The following is a 17,917-nucleotide window of genomic DNA, read 5'->3' as shown; positions in this document are numbered from 1 at the left end:
GATAAAAAGCGCCTGTGAACTGAGCTTTGTTTGGTGACATGATTAAAATGATTGTGTTTCATATTCTCTTCCTCTTGTTTTTTCCCGAATGAGACAAAATTTGACTCATACATTTCATATATTCGGTTTTCATGTCTGGAAATGTTTTGTCGCTAAAGTACAGCTGCTCGCTTAGGGATGACAATCATCCATCGCAATTCGTTGATCCGCTGACGTTACACTTCGTGAAATTAAAACTATCCTTTGCTGAAATACGATATTTTTCATATTTTAATTCGCGTTCTAGTTTCTCATTTGGTCTTCTATAATTCATACACATTTATATCCAAGTGATATTTATCGACTTTGCTAAATTATATAATTTCTATAATTATAAAATTCTAGAACCTTCAAATAGAATAACTTCAGAATTTACTAATGCCGTAACTTGGCAAATCTTTTTAGCACTCAATTATGCATAGCTTCGCTAAATTCTATAGATAGCGAATAGCATTTTTCATAGAATCAATAGTGTTTGCAAAAAGTAAAGTAAAAATTAACACTCCCTTTTTATGTCAAATTTTTACTTCACTTCAAATTGCTATCGTATCTTTCTCAAAATTAATAAATGCTATCATTCGAAAGAATATATACTGCATTTCATAACTATAAGACCAGTCTAAGATTCTCAATTTTTATATAGATACAACGCCAAATCTAATTAGAAGCATATAAAAGCAAATAGAAGTTATACAAATTATAAAGGAAGAACTTATAGAAATTATTGTTACAATTTCGTTTTTTTTTTACCTTAAATTTAATTCTCTATAGTAAAATATTCTGTTACGCTGATTCTATAGTTAGTCCCCATTTTTAGCGGACATACCGTACAAAAATTGAAAACTGTGTGTGGTTTTATAATTATGGAGCGCAGTATATACGTATAACGAATAACGAGTTATGACTGTAATTAGCGACTTGAACGTTATCTAAGGAACTTTTTACGGTCGCGCATATGAAACACAGTTAAGCACCGCACGTACAGGTTCTCCTTTTTGTAGAGAACTTCGATTATAATATATATCATTCCGCATTCACAATTGGAAGAACATTCCTCTTGTACTTTTTCAGATATGCTAATTAAATGTAACCAAAAAAAAAAAGAAAAAAAAAGGTGTAACAGAAGGATAGAGAAAAGAAAATTGGTAAACGATGATCAATGAAAATCGTGCAGTAGTACGACGGTAAAAATGATCTAATGATTATTTATGCGACTCACCGCAATCTCTCTAAATGTTGTTCCAATTGTGTACTGTTTTCTTACAGTTCATTGGTTTCACACTTTCTACTTTTTGGCTTTTCTAAAATATGATAAATGCAAAATGTGATCGAATGAAATGGAAAAATGTCTGCCAGCGTTAAACGTATACCGTGAGATGGTAATGACACGGGAAAACCTCGAATCTATAGAACAATCGTGAATAATTCATCGGTCCGAGGTGATCACCTTGCCACTCGTATAACGATGATCAATGATAATTTGAAAATGAGACAAAATATTTGTAAAATACCTACATTTTGGAACACGCTTTTTAACTGGAACTTTTAACCGGAGTTTTACTTAGCTCTCAGAAATGCACAGATGACGAGAAGCTAGCGAAAAATGAGGATTACTGAATGATTAATGCAAGAGAAAGGAAAAAACATTAAAAAGTCCATAGTTAAACATACACACCCTGTAAATATGCTCCAATACGAGCAATTAACGATGTTTACTAACAATGATTCGCGTTAGAAATTGACACAGCACTCGTAATAGACTCGTAAAGGTAAAAGAAAGTGATTTGACAATCATCAGTATGAAGAACAGATGACACTGAAGATAGCATGAATAACGAGAAGTTTTTATAAAATTTTTAATCGATTTAAGAAGAAATGACGATTAAAGAAACGAAAATAATAGATTAGAACAACGAAACGTTTAGCTAAAGATATTTCGTTTCCTATCGAATTCCATCAATCTTGTAGTCTTTTTATCTCTTTTTTTTTACTTTACGTGATATGTTGGCGTTACGTATCTTCGTACGCGGTCATCCGGTCGCCTTTTTGCCGAATTTCTTTTTCAGATACTTCTAACGAGAGACTCACTTTTTCTTGAGAGTGAAGAAACTACGCCGCTTGGTCTCGGCTTGTGTAGGCGCGGGTAGAGTGTGCGCCCTAGACGTACCCGCACCTGAAGTACCCTGTGCTGCTTGGTTCAACACGGTAACCCAGTCATTCATTTCAGCATCATCCTTAGCCTGGAATAGGAAGTCTGATCCGCTTTGTGACCTAAAAGATATACAATTTTAATCGATACTTCTCTATCGTATTTATATTAAATTGTACGTTTATGATCACAGAAAGAAGAGAGCAGGATTTTCAACTTTTTCAAGTAAAATATGTATTTATCATATTATGTGATTTCTATAAATGTATTGGCAATTATGTCTAATTAAATCACGAAGTTGCAGATCCCGTGGCAGTTTTTATAAAATCTCCTTAATCCTTAATATAAATTCTTAACGTGAAGCCAAACAGCAACCAAATGTTGCTCCTCTTCCCACTCTCTGTCATATTGGGGCTACAAGCAGAACTCACTTTACTCGGAAGACATGTTTCTTCTTAGTGTAATCGCTCGCCACAGTAATAGTCGCTCCTCTAAGGTCCAGAGGAGACTCTCCCTTGTACGGTTGATCAGGCGCTGCCTTGTATGATTTTTGGTCGGTATATACAAACAAGCTCTGTCCACGAACGACCATGTACACTTTGTGCCAGGACCGATTAGACGCCTTCTTCGTTGTGCTCTCCCATTCGTGCTTTCGTTGCAACACGCCCTCGAATTCATCATCGGTGGGACTTCGTTGTTCTGTAAAATCGGATTTAATTTAAAGTCAAACTGACAAACGACAGAAGATAAAAATAACTATACTACTTGGCGAATAGTATGCGAAGAGTTAAAGAGAAAAGAACGTAATCTACGTTACAACATCCAGTTTCCTTTCGAACGAGTAACACAACTGCAAACACAATTATACATTCATTGGGTGGAATCCATTTCAAGTAGGAAGACCTGAACAGTTAATCAGATAGACGTTATAAAACAATGCCGGAATGCAATCGAGATACCCAAACATGTACACGCATTCACCGTACAGCACCAATCGTAAACTTGATTCTGATCACGTATGATTAGAAGGATGCATACATTATTAATGTTTCCATAGCCCAGATTCCTAATGTTTCATTCAACATCCCTCGTACACGTATTCCAGACACACGTACACAATTCAGGAAATTAAGGAAACGCTTCCTGCGATCATCAATGAAGCTGGAATGGCAAAATGTTTAATAGTTGCTCGACGATATGAAAGTTTATCTTCCAGAGGCTCGTATCGCTACCTAAATAAAATGTTAATTAATTTATTAATATATTTCGATCGATTATCAACTAGTGTTAATTCCATTGAGTTTACTTTGCTGTGACCGAACGTTTGTTAAATTCGTATCACTCTCAACCGAACTTAAAGAGATATTAACGAGCTATTATCGTAATTAAAATGGTGGGTAGGCATAACGGTAGCAGAAAAACTCCAGTGTGCACGATGTTTGAATAGAATTGCTTACCGGAAATACTGCGCTCATCGTCACTCACGCCACTTCGATCTAAACTCGGCGACTTGGCGGACTTTCTCCAGCGGAAACTCCTGAACGGCGACTTGCTGCGACTACGTTCCTTACGTCTTAAAGTACCAGACTCGGAACCGCTTCCACCTTTCGGAGCTTTTAACACGACACACGTAACACACGCCACGTTATTAACTACTTACATCGAGTCACATCGACAGCCTAGTTTTAGTTTAGAATTGTGGTCGAAGGAAAGTAAGGAACGGGAACCGTTTGTTAAATTCGCATCGTTTTGCTGCACATGCAACGCATGCTCATGCGAGATTCACTTTATCCGGCAAGATACAAATTCTGGCAAAAATATGACCCGCTTTTGAAATTTAGATCCATCGAATCTTTTTTTAAACATGATTTTTTTTATTATTATAATTAGAAAAAGAAGCAGAAAATATGCAACGCACAATCGACGAGTTTACGATAACAAGAACGAGGTTCCAATATTTCAATCGTATTTACTGCAAAATGATCGCGATATTATTAGAATGTTGATCGATTGTGAATTTGTAACACGTTCGAAAAGGGTATTTCGTCTCTAATTGATTTTTGTTGGTTTATTTAAATTGTTTGTTACAACGATCCTTTCAATCTTTTCATTTCTCTACTTTGCCATATTTGCTAGCTGCTGGACAATTTATCAAACAGGTAGGTGTTATTACTACTGAAGTAAAAAAAGATGATGATGATTTTTAATCAGAGAAGTGAATCAAAGTCGACACGGGAAAGATATGATAATATTCGTTGTTGACACGTAATTCGTGATTGATTTGCTAACGTATCTGATTCGCAATGTTTCATGAAACCTTATCATATTTTTCCCTTGTAATATTAATTTGTAATTAATAATCTACTATGAAAGACATAACTCTAAAATTCTACAATTTTTCTATTTCCCTATATCTTCCGTATATTACAAAGTTATTGTATAAAGATGTTATTGCTACGGAAATCTAGCGCTTAGAACAGGCTTTAACATATTCCTTGAAAATCCTAAATCAATAACAACAATTAATATACTGTACAAATGGCTCGTTCCCTCTTCACAACGTTGTCTTTTAAAATAAGTTCTAACGTCGCGTCAACCCAACGTACGTGGTTGTTGGTGACGACGAAGAAGAGTAAAAATACCGTGAGGATTAGATTTTGTTGTGGAACATCGTGTTTTTCAGAAGGAGGGAAGAAACTTTCGAAATTTGTTTACCGCAACATTGACATTTTTATAGAGAAAATCTGCCAACTTTTATTTTCGCTCTTGGAAACGATATTTGCCAACATTCGCGTTTATATAGAAAGAAATATCGATTTCATACGGCTATTAATTTCACTATAACGTACCATGATGACGACTTTCGACCCGTTTCTTAGAGGCAAAATAGAACGGAGCGACTTGTGTTGCGGAGAAGAACCGCAAAAGCCGCATGAACCAAAAGTACACGTGGTGCCAGCGCTGTCCACTACAGCACCAGCCTGGTCAGGCATCGCGATAATTGACTTACAAATGAAAGAAATATGCCTGAAAGATTACAAGGAAAAATATCTGATATTGCTCTTTTATCCCTACGATTTCACTTTTATCTGCCCTACGGAAATCATACAATTCAATGATCGTATCGAAGAATTCAGCAAATTAGGTATACGCTACTCATCCCTTATTTTCTTTCCTTTGCTTTCCTCTTTTAATTTCGAAATTGAAAATACAAATATATATATAATTATACATTCATAAATGAAATATATTACTCTGTTCGTTATCTTTTGCATCTCTCCACTTCGTACAATTATTATATAATACCAAGAAATTCAAATATTCAATTTCGCTGGAAATGACAAACAGGCTGCGAGGTAATTGCCATTTCTACGGATTCTCCGTACGCACATCTAGCATGGATCATTACACCCCGGAAGCAAGGTGGTCTGGGCGAAATGAAAATACCCTTTTTATCCGATAAGAATCAGAGTATATCGAGAATGTACGGAGTACTGGATGAAAAAGAAGGAATATGCCTTAAGGGACTGTTCGTCATCGATAGAAACCAATTGATTCGACATATCGCGATCAGTGAAATTTCCATGTCTCGTTCTGTCGACGAGACTCTGAGGATCTTGGAAGCGTGCGAATTCATCGACGAATTTGGAGGTGTCTGTCCTGCGGGTCCAAGAGAGAAATTAAACGATACAAGCGACCAGCTAAACTATTTTAGCACATAACCGTTAGATCGCCAATGTATATGCAAATTCGTATCTTCGTGAACGCCTCTGAAGAAGCAGAACTTTCCCAATTTTAATCTTATTCAGAGAGAGATTCTCTATGTTTTGTATTTCTCTTTTTAATATTGGAATTAGTTATTTCAATGCGATGAAATTCTGGAAAAGAATTCTGCGAGTATTATTAGTCGACCTATTGATCTTTGGATTATAATTTTTAGTATAATATATTTTATAAGTTTCTTGTGAATGACGAATAAAGAAGACATTGATCCTTAAAATGGACTTACTTGTTGGACTAGACAGACCTTGCGAAGGTTTCAAGGGGGTGGTGGCAGGTGGTGTTGCTTCTCCTCGCATGGATAGACGTGCAGGTTTCTGAGCATGCACTATATACCATCACACCGATTATAACATGCTATACTTTGAAATCATATTATACTGAGAGTGAAGGCATCACTCTATGAAGGCAAAACATCTAACACGACCAACTAAACAATACATTTTTGAAATTACTCGTTAAAACAAGCAAAGAACACTCCGAGAGACATAATGAATGATTGTTAAGCACGGTGGAATGAAACACAGATGAAATAAGGATTTTAGATTACGATGGATCAACAATAAACAGACAAGCTGCTCTAAAAGCATCTGCTATTGCATAGGAAAGATGTTAGATACACATACAAACATACTTCAAAGTTCAAGTTATATTTGAATACTAACTTTCTGAATATAAGTCACTGTGTGTGCTTACCTTTCAAATAAAGATTAAATTTTGTTGTATACTATTAATCGAGAGAAAGAACTTAATTTACGTAATTTGTACCCACCACTTTTATTTGGAAAATTATTATATTAACTCGTGTACGATAGGAATGTACATAATCGATATAATAAATATTGAATAACTCTACATAATTCATGCAAAATTCAATTTTAATTGAAAAATATTCGTGATGTCAGTTGAAATATTATTAATCATTTTTTTAAAAATACTCGTGTGTCTCAGGTAGAATAACTCCATCACCTGCTAAAAATAGTTAATAAAAGCAAGTAAAGGTTCGTAGCTGCGATTAAATGCGAGAAACAGTAGTAATTTGCCTACGAATATGCTGAAAGACAGAACATGTGAAATTTATGAGAATGACCTGAATTGTGTAAAAATCAAATTAAAGTTTCAGAAGCTAGTTTTTATGCTTCTGCAAAGAGTGAAAGGTTTACGTTATTTCTTACAAAATATAATTGCACAATTCGGGCAAATATTTCCGTGGAAAGAAACTAAAGAAAATCTGCTGTAAAACGCTGCCAGATGATTTGATTTTATGCTCCATCACCAGCTTAAAGGATCGATATAGCGGGATCTATATATAAAGTGCAATTCAATCATCAAATATCAGAGCCTCGTTTATAGACCAACTACAGATACGTAGTTACTACTGCTGAACAAACAATCAGCAACATATAATTGCACAACATTCGCGAAAAACTAGATCGTCTTCTATAAAAAAAGGCACTGGTATTTAATAGAATGTTGTCATTAAGAAACGATAATAAAATTAGTAAAAGATATACTGTATCATAACATACAATGATTTCCCTATATTCTGAAAAAGATTTTTAATTCTTTCCACTTTTCGTTAGCCACAATGAAAGAAATCGAATGATGTAAAAATGAACTGTGCAAAGAAATGAAATAGAAAATACGATAAATAAATTAGCAGATGTGTAATGCATTAAATGGTCATTAAAATGGTACAAACACAATACGTTATATGACGTTGATCATATGATAGATACACATGTATATATATATATATAGTCACATAAAAGGTAAAAAAAACAATCTGTTTGAAATAATCATTTGGAAATAAAGACAAAATTTCTAGCGAAAAAATGACGATATTTGTTTCATCAGGACACTCACCTTCCTTGGGCTTGTCTTGAGGTTGTGGTGTACGTGTAGAAGCCTTGCGATGTGCCACTGCGATTTGTGCATTCCGTGCCGCATTTTAAGGTGCGTTATAGGATAGAATCGATAATTGGGATTCATTGGATTTCCATTTGGAACGGAGTCACAATGGCGATAATAGGTTGGAAAGAGAAAAAGGCAAAAATAAACGTGCTGTTAGCAATTTCATGCTTATCCAAACAAACCAGTTTGTAAAACCAGTCGCCTGAGAGTTAAGTGTACAAAATACGTGAAAAGCAAAATCGGACGATACATATTGTATTAGTACAACAATAAAAAAAGAAAAGAAAAAAAAATGTTTCTATTCATTCTTTATAGTCGAATCGAGCGCTCAACGATCATCAATCCCGCATTATCGTTGTTTTTGCAAGACATTAGATTGAGATATTTACTGATAATATCATTTTAAAGCATCTAAAGAAAATGTTATCTTTCTTAAGTATCTTAATCGGTTTTTTGAATAGATTATTGCTATTCGTATTCTCTAATGCACTGAAAAGTGAACATTACAATGCAACGTATACGACACTCTTATCAAACTGTCTTTAGATAAAAAGATATTATGCAGTGCATGTGTTATTATCTTACCATGTGATTCGTCTTCTCCGGCAGGACGTTCTCCAGTTGGTACACCTTCTGCTTCGGCTCTGTTATACAAAAATTATTATACTCTGTTATACCTTATATTCCTTAATATTATGTCCTAGTTACCATTACAATATTTTATTCGTTTTATATTATAATTTTTTTTATTACATCTTAGATCCAGTGCTACATATAATTTTATTACTGGCTAATTGTAAGTATTTTTCATTTTATTAGCTAAATAAGAAGCAAAACATATAATAAAAATTATTAAAATTTAATGGTACCTTTCGCTCGGTGGTTCGTCTGGACTAGTTACTGGTGTTGCTTTAGCTAATCGAGCTGCCTCGGCTGCTGCGGCCTCCTCTTTCTTGCGTCTTTCTTCTTCCTCTCGTTCTTGTTCTCTCCTCTTCATTTCTTTCAACTCAAACTGTAGCACGTACAAATATTTTCATTGAATAAATTGTACAAATCAATATTTCTCATTCATAGAAAAGACACTAACCGTAGTGAGTCGATGCAAGGCACTAAACCTTTCTTCCTGAGCAGCTGCCGATTTTTCAAACGCTTCGTGCTTCTTAATCAAATTCTCTACTTCATCGATTGTGTGCTGTAACAATTACATTTATTATATCATTAATTTTCATCAAATATTATTAATATCGTTAAAGAATTATATTAGGAATTAATTTAACATTACTTACGCCGAGTTCTTGACTCATAAGATATGGTTCCTGGGCGACTAACCATGCTTCAGCAACCGCTGCGTCTCTTGCGAATTGATAGACCTCCAAAACTACAATAATACGCAGACATCATTAATAAGGTGACCATATTATTTCTGACACGATAGACTGCGGATATTTATGTAGATTCGTATTTTTATGAACACTATTAAAAAATGTATTTCACCTACTTATAATCTATATTCTTTCTGAGATATTTTAAAGATCTTTTGTACTTTGAAATTTCCTATAAATGCATAGAAATCCACAATAAATTATAATAGTTCAATCAAAATATCTATATATTTACTCAGTTGTAGATTCTCCCAACGTTCCTCCCATCTATGCAGCAACGCGTTTCTGTGATCAGTTAAAGCTGCCAATTTCTCCTTGATCTGGCTACTAGCATAGTGGTTCCTGGCTAACAAGTCTTTCCCAAGATTGATACACGCCATCAGGTTGTCCTCTCTAGCATCTATTTCGGCTTTCAAACTTTGATGATTGTTCATTAGTAATTCCACTCCAGCAACGTCGCGAGGTTTCTCCGAAGTGTTCATCTGACGAACTACGTCATCCATCCAAATCATCAGAGTCCTAACCATGTTGAAGAATCGGAACAGATCACCGGTATCCTCCAGTTTCGTTCTTCTACCATCGCAAAGCGATTGAAGATTGTTCCAAGCAGCAACTACCTCTCCTTCGCGATTAGTGATCTCTCTAGCCTTGTCTCCACAATAACTAGCTTGTAACGTAGCAGATTCCTCTTGGATCTGCGACACCTGGCTCTGCAACGTGGATAAATCCTGCATAAAGTTGGCGTGCTTCCTCTGCAAAGCTGAGACTGAGCCAGCGTCACGACCTAATTCGTCAGACATAGCGTTCTGTTTCTCCAAGATTCTTCCAAGCACGTCTTTGCAATCGTGGAAGAACTTGTGCAGTTCTTTACTAGCTTCCAGCATTTGCGTACGAGTCTCGATCAATTCTAGCAGATCTTGCCAGACTTCGTTCAAACCATCCTCCCATTCTGCAATAGTAGCAGCATCGGAGTGACCACTTGCCATTAGAGAATCTGCAATTCCATTCACTGCCGCCACTCTTTCCGAGCCTATCGCCTCGGTATCTCGAGCAAACTCTTTGAACCTCTCCCAAAGGAGCGTCACATGATCGTAATCCTGACCTAATTCGTGGCTTCCAGCTACCAATTCTCTTTCTGCGATCCACTGTTCAAGATCGTCCACTTCTCTGTTCAACATGAATAATTGAAGAGCGTCGTCTAATTTAGCTCGACGTTCACCAGCAAGATCTTTCAAACCAGCGTACAATTTGTCTACTTGTGATTGTTTCACAGCAATCTGGTCAACAAGAGGATGTTGATCGTTAATGAGCTGCCTGGCGGTTTCTCCAAGCTGGCGGATGGTCTCTGCATAATCTTCCATGGCATGTTCCAAAGACTCGTGTTTCTTCATTAAGTTCTGGGCTGAAATTTCGTCCTTGCCACGGTCTTCTACCATCATATACAATTCTTGTTCGCTCATCCAGGATTCCGCTTCTGTCGCGTCAAAGAAGTACTGCTGTGCCTTTTCGTTTTGCAAGAGATGCTTGTTCCTGTCGTCTACAGCATGCTTCAGCTCCTTCCATTTCTCGGTTAACTCGGGTATCAATTTCTGGAACTCAGGACTATCCTCGTGGCCCTCGTCTATAAGTTTCTGTCCGTTATTACAGACCAGATTGATTCTTGGTTCATGATTCTCTATTTCAGTACGCAGAGACTGGTTCTTCTTCTTAAGCATGTGCACGTTGAATAATGAATTTCCGTACTCCGTACTGGTAGCCTGAGGCATCTTCTCGGCGATCCAGAGCTTCTCGTCTTCCACGTCGCGCCTGAACTGGAAAGCTTCCTTCTTCTTCTCTAACTGACGTTGACGATCGATTAATGGTGCTTTCAGTTGGGCGAATCTCTGAGCCACCTTCTCCTTCTTGCACTTAATCTCCTCCATCTTGTCGTCAGGCACCGTACGTTGCAAGTGTTCAGCCTGTTTGTCCAACTCTGTGACCTGTCTCGCTTTCACAGCCATCTGAGTTTCGATCATTTGTTGTTTCTGCATCAAGATATTCACCGATGCCAAATCAGAACCAGTATCGGTGCTTTCAATCTGTTTCTCCAGTTCGTTCATCCAAGAATCAATATCGTCGCAAGTCTGGTGAATAAGAACTTCACGATTGGCGTCGAACAGGCGTTCACCTTTGTCATGAGTAGTGGTCTCAAGTTCCTCGAACTGGTCAGCCAGTTCTGCCACTTTAGGCTTGATAATCTCAGCTAGATCAGGCTTCTGTTGAATCAATTCTTCAGCAGCCTGTTGTAATTGCTGCAGACGATCCTTATTACTCGCGATTTCAGCCTCAAACGCCTGGTGCCTTGTCCACTTGCTATGCACCGTCTTGGCACTTCTATAAGTTTCATCTTGAGCGGTGATATGCTTCTCCTGAACCCATTCACCCAATTCTTCGCAATCCTGTAAGAACATCTGCAACTGTAACTGATCCTTGAGTTTCTCCATATACTGATTCGCCTTCTCTCGATTTATTCGACGACGCTCGTTAATGCTCTCTGCCTTCTTCTTGACTTTGTCCGCCGCGAAGTGGCCCTCGTCGACAAGTCGTCCAGCGAACTGCACCACGGAGTTGATTTTCTCGTCGTTCGCGTCCATCGTAGTCATGAACGCCTCGTGACGCTTGATCATGTGCTCCGCTTGTTCGAAGTTCGCCGGCGTTTCATCCTTAGCGAGAATGTGCTCTTGCTGGGACAAAAGCACTTCTGCCTGGCGTGCGTCGCGATCGAAGATTTGCAGATTAAGAGAATTGGACAATAAGATCTTTCTGTTGACCCACATCTGGCGTAAATCCTCCCAGCCCATCTTCAGGGCGTTTAATCTCTCCCTAAGGAACATGTACTGTGTATCACCATCACCAGCTTCACTGGTCAATCTCTCGCCGTACTCCATCATCTTCTGGTAGTCATCGGTATAATTATCAATCTCTTCCTTAATATTCTGGTGTTGTGTCAAGAGTTTCTCAGCATCAGCCAAGGTAGTTGGAGTATCTTCGCTGGCCACATCAGTTTGTGTCCTGCGTAACCAAGCCTGGAAGTGATCCAAATCTCTGAGGAATCTGTGAAGATCACCTGCTTCTTCCAATTTTGCATCACGTTCCTTCAACATCTGTGTCAATTGCTCCCAAATAGTGTGTATCTGATCAATCCTTCCCTTGATCACCTCAGGATCTTCCAGATTCTGTTGTTGGATATTCTGAGCCTCCATTTCCAAGGCGTCCAATTTAGCCTGGATGGCTGCCAAGTCGCGCTCCATTCCACTTAGTCGACGTTGCAAGGTCATGACTCCAGTCAGATCCATCTCTAAACTGTCTGTTTGTTGAAGGATACGTTTCTTATCCTCGATCCAAGATACTGTCTCGCGGCATTCAATGTGGAAGGTCTGTACGCCATGAGCAGAGTTCAATTCTTCACGTTTGTTCTCTGCTTTCTCGCGGAGCTCAGCCCATTTCTGGTTCAACTCGTTCTGACGTGCAACGATCTGCTCAGAATTGGGATGTTCAACGTGCAATAATTGTCTTGCGAGTTGATTGACCACAGCAACTCGCGAAGCGTTGGCATACATTTCCTTTTCGAAACCATTGTATCTGTGCTTCATAATCTCAACGTCTTCGATATCCTTCGCTGGTACCATAGTCTCCAACATCCTATTCTTCTCACCGATCCATTGCTCCACTCCGTCTGACTCGCTGAACAACTTGTACAATGATAATGCATCCAACAATCTCTGTTTGCGAAGCTTGGCGAGTTCCATAAGTTCCTTGTATCTGGAGTCTATGGAGTCCAGTCTTTCCAGCACTTCCGGTGACTTAGCATCCTGCTCACCAAGAGACGATGCCTGCTGACGAAGCTGATCGATAGTTGTAGCGTAGTTCTTGAGTTCATCTGTCACATCTTTGTGTTTCTTCAACAACGATTGGACATTGGCTTCGTCTCTGCCAACGTCTTCTGATGATACGAGTCGTAGTGTATCCAGCATCCAAATATCAATGTCATCAGCATCTGCAAACAGTTGATGATAGTCTACAGCCTCCTCCAAGCGCTTCCTTCTGAAAGCGGCCAAATCCAGGAGATGATTCCACATTCCCAGAATTTCTTGGAGTCTCTCCTGAATCCTATCAGAACCAAAGTGTTTCTGACGAACCAGTTCATCTCCAACAGCAGCCACAGACATTAATTGCGGTTCATGAGACTGAATTTCATTCTCCAGTGCTTTGTGTTTGGACAACAGCAGATTTATAGTCGTCAAATCGTGACCAATGTCTCCAGTCGATACGATCTGTTCTTTCTCCTTTATCCAATTCTCCTCGTCGGCCATGTCCCAATAGAACTGCCACAATTTACGAGATTCTTCCAATCTGGCTCTGCGTTCGACTGCCAGGCGTACCAATTCAGCGTACGCGTCTTCGAGCTGTTGTACGCGTTCAACAATGATGGTCGGATCACACGGTCGATAACCTTCTCCGTGTTCTAAGAATCTCTGGCTCTGTTGAACGACAGCTTTCACTCTTTCGCCCAACACGTTGATATCAGCTTCTACCAGAGAATGTTTCTGCAAAAGATCCTCGACGCCCATCAAGTGCTTTCCATAATCGTCGGTCAACAGACGCATTTTTATTTCTTCCATACTGTCTAGAATGTACAGCATCTCTTGGAAGTTCTGTTGGAGCTGCAAAGACAATTCTAATCTCATCCTTCTAGCACGAAGCAATTCGAGCAGATAATTCCACAATCTAAGAACATTGTCTTTCCGGGCATTAATACGTTCGATATCGTGATAATTCTCAGCTTCCAATTCCTGTGATACAGCCATAACAGCTTGAACTCGTTCTTCATAGGCAAAGATGTCTGTCTCGATGGCCTCGTGCTTCTTGGCTGCAGCTTCCACAGCAGCTAAATCGAAACCGAAATTATCCTGAGAAACCAAACGTTGATTCTCGGACAACCAGGTCTCTCTCATGCTAGCCTTTCGGTTGAATCTAGCTGCTAGTTGTTCCAATTTCTCCTGACGAATCAATTCTTCACGCAGAGCCAATTCACGCTCGTGTTCCGCCTTTTCTAGCCTCTCCCACGCTTTGTTAATGTCCGAGATCATCTTACCCTCTTTAGGCGTATATGGTTTTTGATTATTGGCTCGCATCTTCGACTGTAAAGTGAACAGCAACACCTCCAGATTGCCTTTCTCGACAAACTTCGGAGGTTTCTCTACAGTACGATAATTAGAGAATTGGGAGAGCTGAGATTGCACTCCTACTAAAGAGTTAGCAAACCGGCGATCACCTAAAGCCTCTATTGTGCCTTCTATCCATCTCAATAGGTCACTGGTTAAACTTTCGTACTCGTGTATCATACGGTCATTCTCCATAGCAATACCAACCACTTTGCCTATTCTTTTACCTTGCACGGTCTCCTGTTTCATCTTTGAAAAGTAATGATAATACGTGACTACATAAGTGATGATTGATTTTTCGTCAGGATGATCGACGAATATGTCTTCAGCATCTAAAAGTTTCGTCAGACCAAGCTTGTCTTCGGCTACATTGAACGCGTTGTTTAAATTGTAAATAGCATTTGATTTGGAAAGTTTATCGAACTGGATCAAATCCGGACGGTGTTTATGGATGATGGCGTTGAAGGCTAAACCATCGCGCCAGGATGTAGTGAAATTTCGTACATTTACATTGTGATATCCAGCAGTTTTCATTTGACACCAAAGAAGTAGAGCGTCTTTCGCTGATTTCGTTTCTTGATTGTCCGTTTCTTCGATGGTAATGTCTTGAATTTGGAATCGCAGGATGATGGTCCAGATGAGACCAAGACTCAAACGAGGATTTCCATCGACTATGTCGTGAGATCCCATATTTTCTAGATGCACTCGTTGCTCCCGAAGGAATTGCAACGCTTTATCGACGTTTTCTAGACAATGGATTCGCATTTTTCCTTTCGTAGGTCGTGGTAAACGTTCTCCGGAGAGAATCTCGAGAAGCTTGATGAGCATTTTGCCATCTCGAAGATCGACGTATAGATCGCCAATTCGGCATGAACACCGAACCAGATGGGAATTGACCCATTTTTGGAAAGTCTTCTTTTGTACCAATTCACGTTCACCTGGTTTAAGAAACACGAAAATAGAAAATTGAGTAAATATTCTACCAAAATTTTAACTACAGAATTAATTTAAAAAAGAACGTAAGTGTAGAAACTTTATTAAATTGCAATGTTTTAAAATCACTTTTCTATTTCTACCTCTCAGGTCGTTCACAACTGTATCGTAGCTCATTTTCAAATAAATTCAGGCTATCTATCTCACGATATCTGTTGCGATATTTATTTTTCTGTACATTCTTATAATACCCTCAAGTGCTCACTCAATGATTTTAGATTCACGGGAAGGCTACTACTAAACATTTTCTACGATAGCCACACACTTTAAAGCGTGCACTTATCAACCCAGTATCTATATCAAAGGATGTGGCAAAGCTAGCTTTGACGTTTTAATTTCTCAAATAATTAACGGTACATCATCGGTTAAACCATCAACGATCTACTAAAATTTATTCGTATACAAAGTATGCCTCTTATGGCCATTTACAAATTGCATCCAACAAGTTACGTATATATACACGAATTTACGAAATAAAGCTGCTATTCACCGACCGTACTTTTCGTTTTTTAAAAATTCATGAATGAAAATACTCCATAGTACAAAAACTGGAAACCATTTATCAAACAGAAACATTTCGTTTTTGTTAACGAATATAAAGATAACAAATAAGGAAAAGAGGACGTACCAGCTAAAGCTTTGATGCGTGAACGTTCAAAAAGTCTCGAACTCGAGTTTCCCCCGTCGTATTCGTACTCATCGACAATCTCTTGTTGTAGCGTGGGGTCCCAACCCCCGCGCACCACCGAGATGTCGGTCGTCATTTTGTCAATCGGACCAACAACTCACTTCTTTCTTACCCTTCGAAAGGGTGCTCCTGGAACAAAATAAGATCACGTTACGATCTTTATACCTAAAGAATTTTCATATTCGAACAAAATTTCCTTGCATTTTCTTCTTTCTCTTTTTTCTGTTTAATTTTAGAAATCGATGAATTCAAACAAACGTGGTAATTAAATGTTTTATTATCAGCCACTATCGAATAAAAAGTAATTACGAGAACTCTACGATATTGTATTTATTATATCATTTACGTACTAATTAATTACATAGGTCCAAGTATATTAAAATTTCACACGGCTATAAAAATTCGATACTATGAAATACTTTTATAAAACCTTATAAAAGGACGCTTCATTCGAAAATAACGCTCAAATACTTTTCGTAGCCACTGTACACGCACGTATATCTATAAATAGCACATCGTGTATCAGTGACGTTTGGTTGTACTGGTGACAACATTAATGATGTTTGGTCATCGCGATGTTATTAAACGTTCTAAATTTAATACTTCAATACTTGATTCAATACTTTAACGTTCAAATACTTTTTGTAGCCATTGTACATGTACGTACATCTATAAATCGTACATCGTGTATCAATGGTCGTACCGATGACAACATTAATGATGTTTGGTCATCGCGATATTATTAAACGTTCTAAATTTAATACTTCAATACTTGATTCAATACTTTAACGTTCAAATACTTTTTGTAGCCATTGTACATGCACGTACATCCATAAATCGTACATCGTGTATCAATGGTCGTGCCGATGACAACATTAACGATGTTTGGTCATCGCGATATTATTAAACGAGCTAAATTCAATTAGTTAGAATCGCTCAGAAAAAATACTTGATACGAAACTTGCCAAATATTTTTTCCACTTTTCTACGCAAAAGACCATCTGAGAACTTCCATCCAAAATAACTTTGCATATATACATACGTACATGCGTAATTAGCATATTCGGTCGACGTAACGATGAGTTGCTATCAACAACCTAGCCAACGACAATTTGTTTCAATTGCGGATTACGGTATCAGGAAGGAACGAATTCGCGGATACGAAGAACGGGACGAGCGGTTTATTCATTCGACTGTGGCCGGGTTCGTACGCCATTGGTGCATATTTCGCACGTGTGACATCATTCGCGTGATGTAATCGCACGTCGAGCGACTCCCACACGATCTCAGGACGTAAAGCAACGAGTTGTTCACGGTACACGTCTGGAAATAAGCGGTACGTGCACTTGACAATATACGATCGTACGTTGCTTTCCTTCCATTTGATCGCGATAAACCCGTTCTCTGCAATCATCGTACAAAGTCTCTGATGTAACGATCCAATATAATTTTTCAGTCTAATAACGCGACGTATCTGATAAATGGCTAGTTCCTCGAGTTTTCGTGATAATGATACGTCAGTCAGCCTTGCATTTTTCTTGCAACTTTATACAAACAATCGTACACGTAGTGAAAACACGATTGATTACACGTTTCTTCGTATTATATCTCCTCTTTAAAAGTCTACAAACTGTTGACCAATTATACAGGTAGTATAAAAAGTCTTATTTTATATGATGTAACGACCAAAAATAACTTTTCGGTCTAATAACGTGGCGTAGCGTATCTGATAAACATTGCGCTGCTTGTCGAGAACAAAAATACCTCG

General features: G+C 38.2%; 1 protein-coding gene across 8 annotated transcripts in view; it reads right to left on the bottom strand.

Annotated features, from left to right (window-relative positions):
• Positions 1-17,917, bottom strand: part of LOC126920647 (spectrin beta chain) — a 38,961-nt gene that overhangs the window by 3,525 nt on the left and 17,519 nt on the right. For 2 of the 8 annotated variants that reach the window (XM_050731304.1, XM_050731305.1), the window contains 11 exons: positions 16,090-16,278; positions 9,500-15,406; positions 9,169-9,260; positions 8,970-9,074; positions 8,752-8,894; positions 8,468-8,526; positions 7,835-7,891; positions 6,198-6,296; positions 3,646-3,801; positions 2,620-2,887; positions 2,128-2,310 (listed from right to left, as the gene is read on the bottom strand). In XM_050731304.1, the coding sequence (XP_050587261.1) occupies positions 2,128-2,310; positions 2,620-2,887; positions 3,646-3,801; positions 6,198-6,296; positions 7,835-7,891; positions 8,468-8,526; positions 8,752-8,894; positions 8,970-9,074; positions 9,169-9,260; positions 9,500-15,406; positions 16,090-16,225 (7,205 nt within the window). In that variant the 5' untranslated portion in view covers positions 16,226-16,278. The remainder of the gene's footprint in view (positions 1-2,127; positions 2,311-2,619; positions 2,888-3,645; positions 3,802-6,197; positions 6,297-7,834; positions 7,892-8,467; positions 8,527-8,751; positions 8,895-8,969; positions 9,075-9,168; positions 9,261-9,499; positions 15,407-16,089; positions 16,279-17,917) is intronic. The other 6 variants (XM_050731309.1, XM_050731308.1, XM_050731306.1 and 3 more) reach the window with 6 other exon arrangements.

Source organism: Bombus affinis, chromosome 9 (genome assembly GCF_024516045.1).
Source record: "Bombus affinis isolate iyBomAffi1 chromosome 9, iyBomAffi1.2, whole genome shotgun sequence".
Lineage (NCBI taxonomy): Eukaryota > Metazoa > Arthropoda > Insecta > Hymenoptera > Apidae > Bombus > Bombus affinis.
This window is presented reverse-complemented; position numbering and strand designations above follow the sequence as displayed.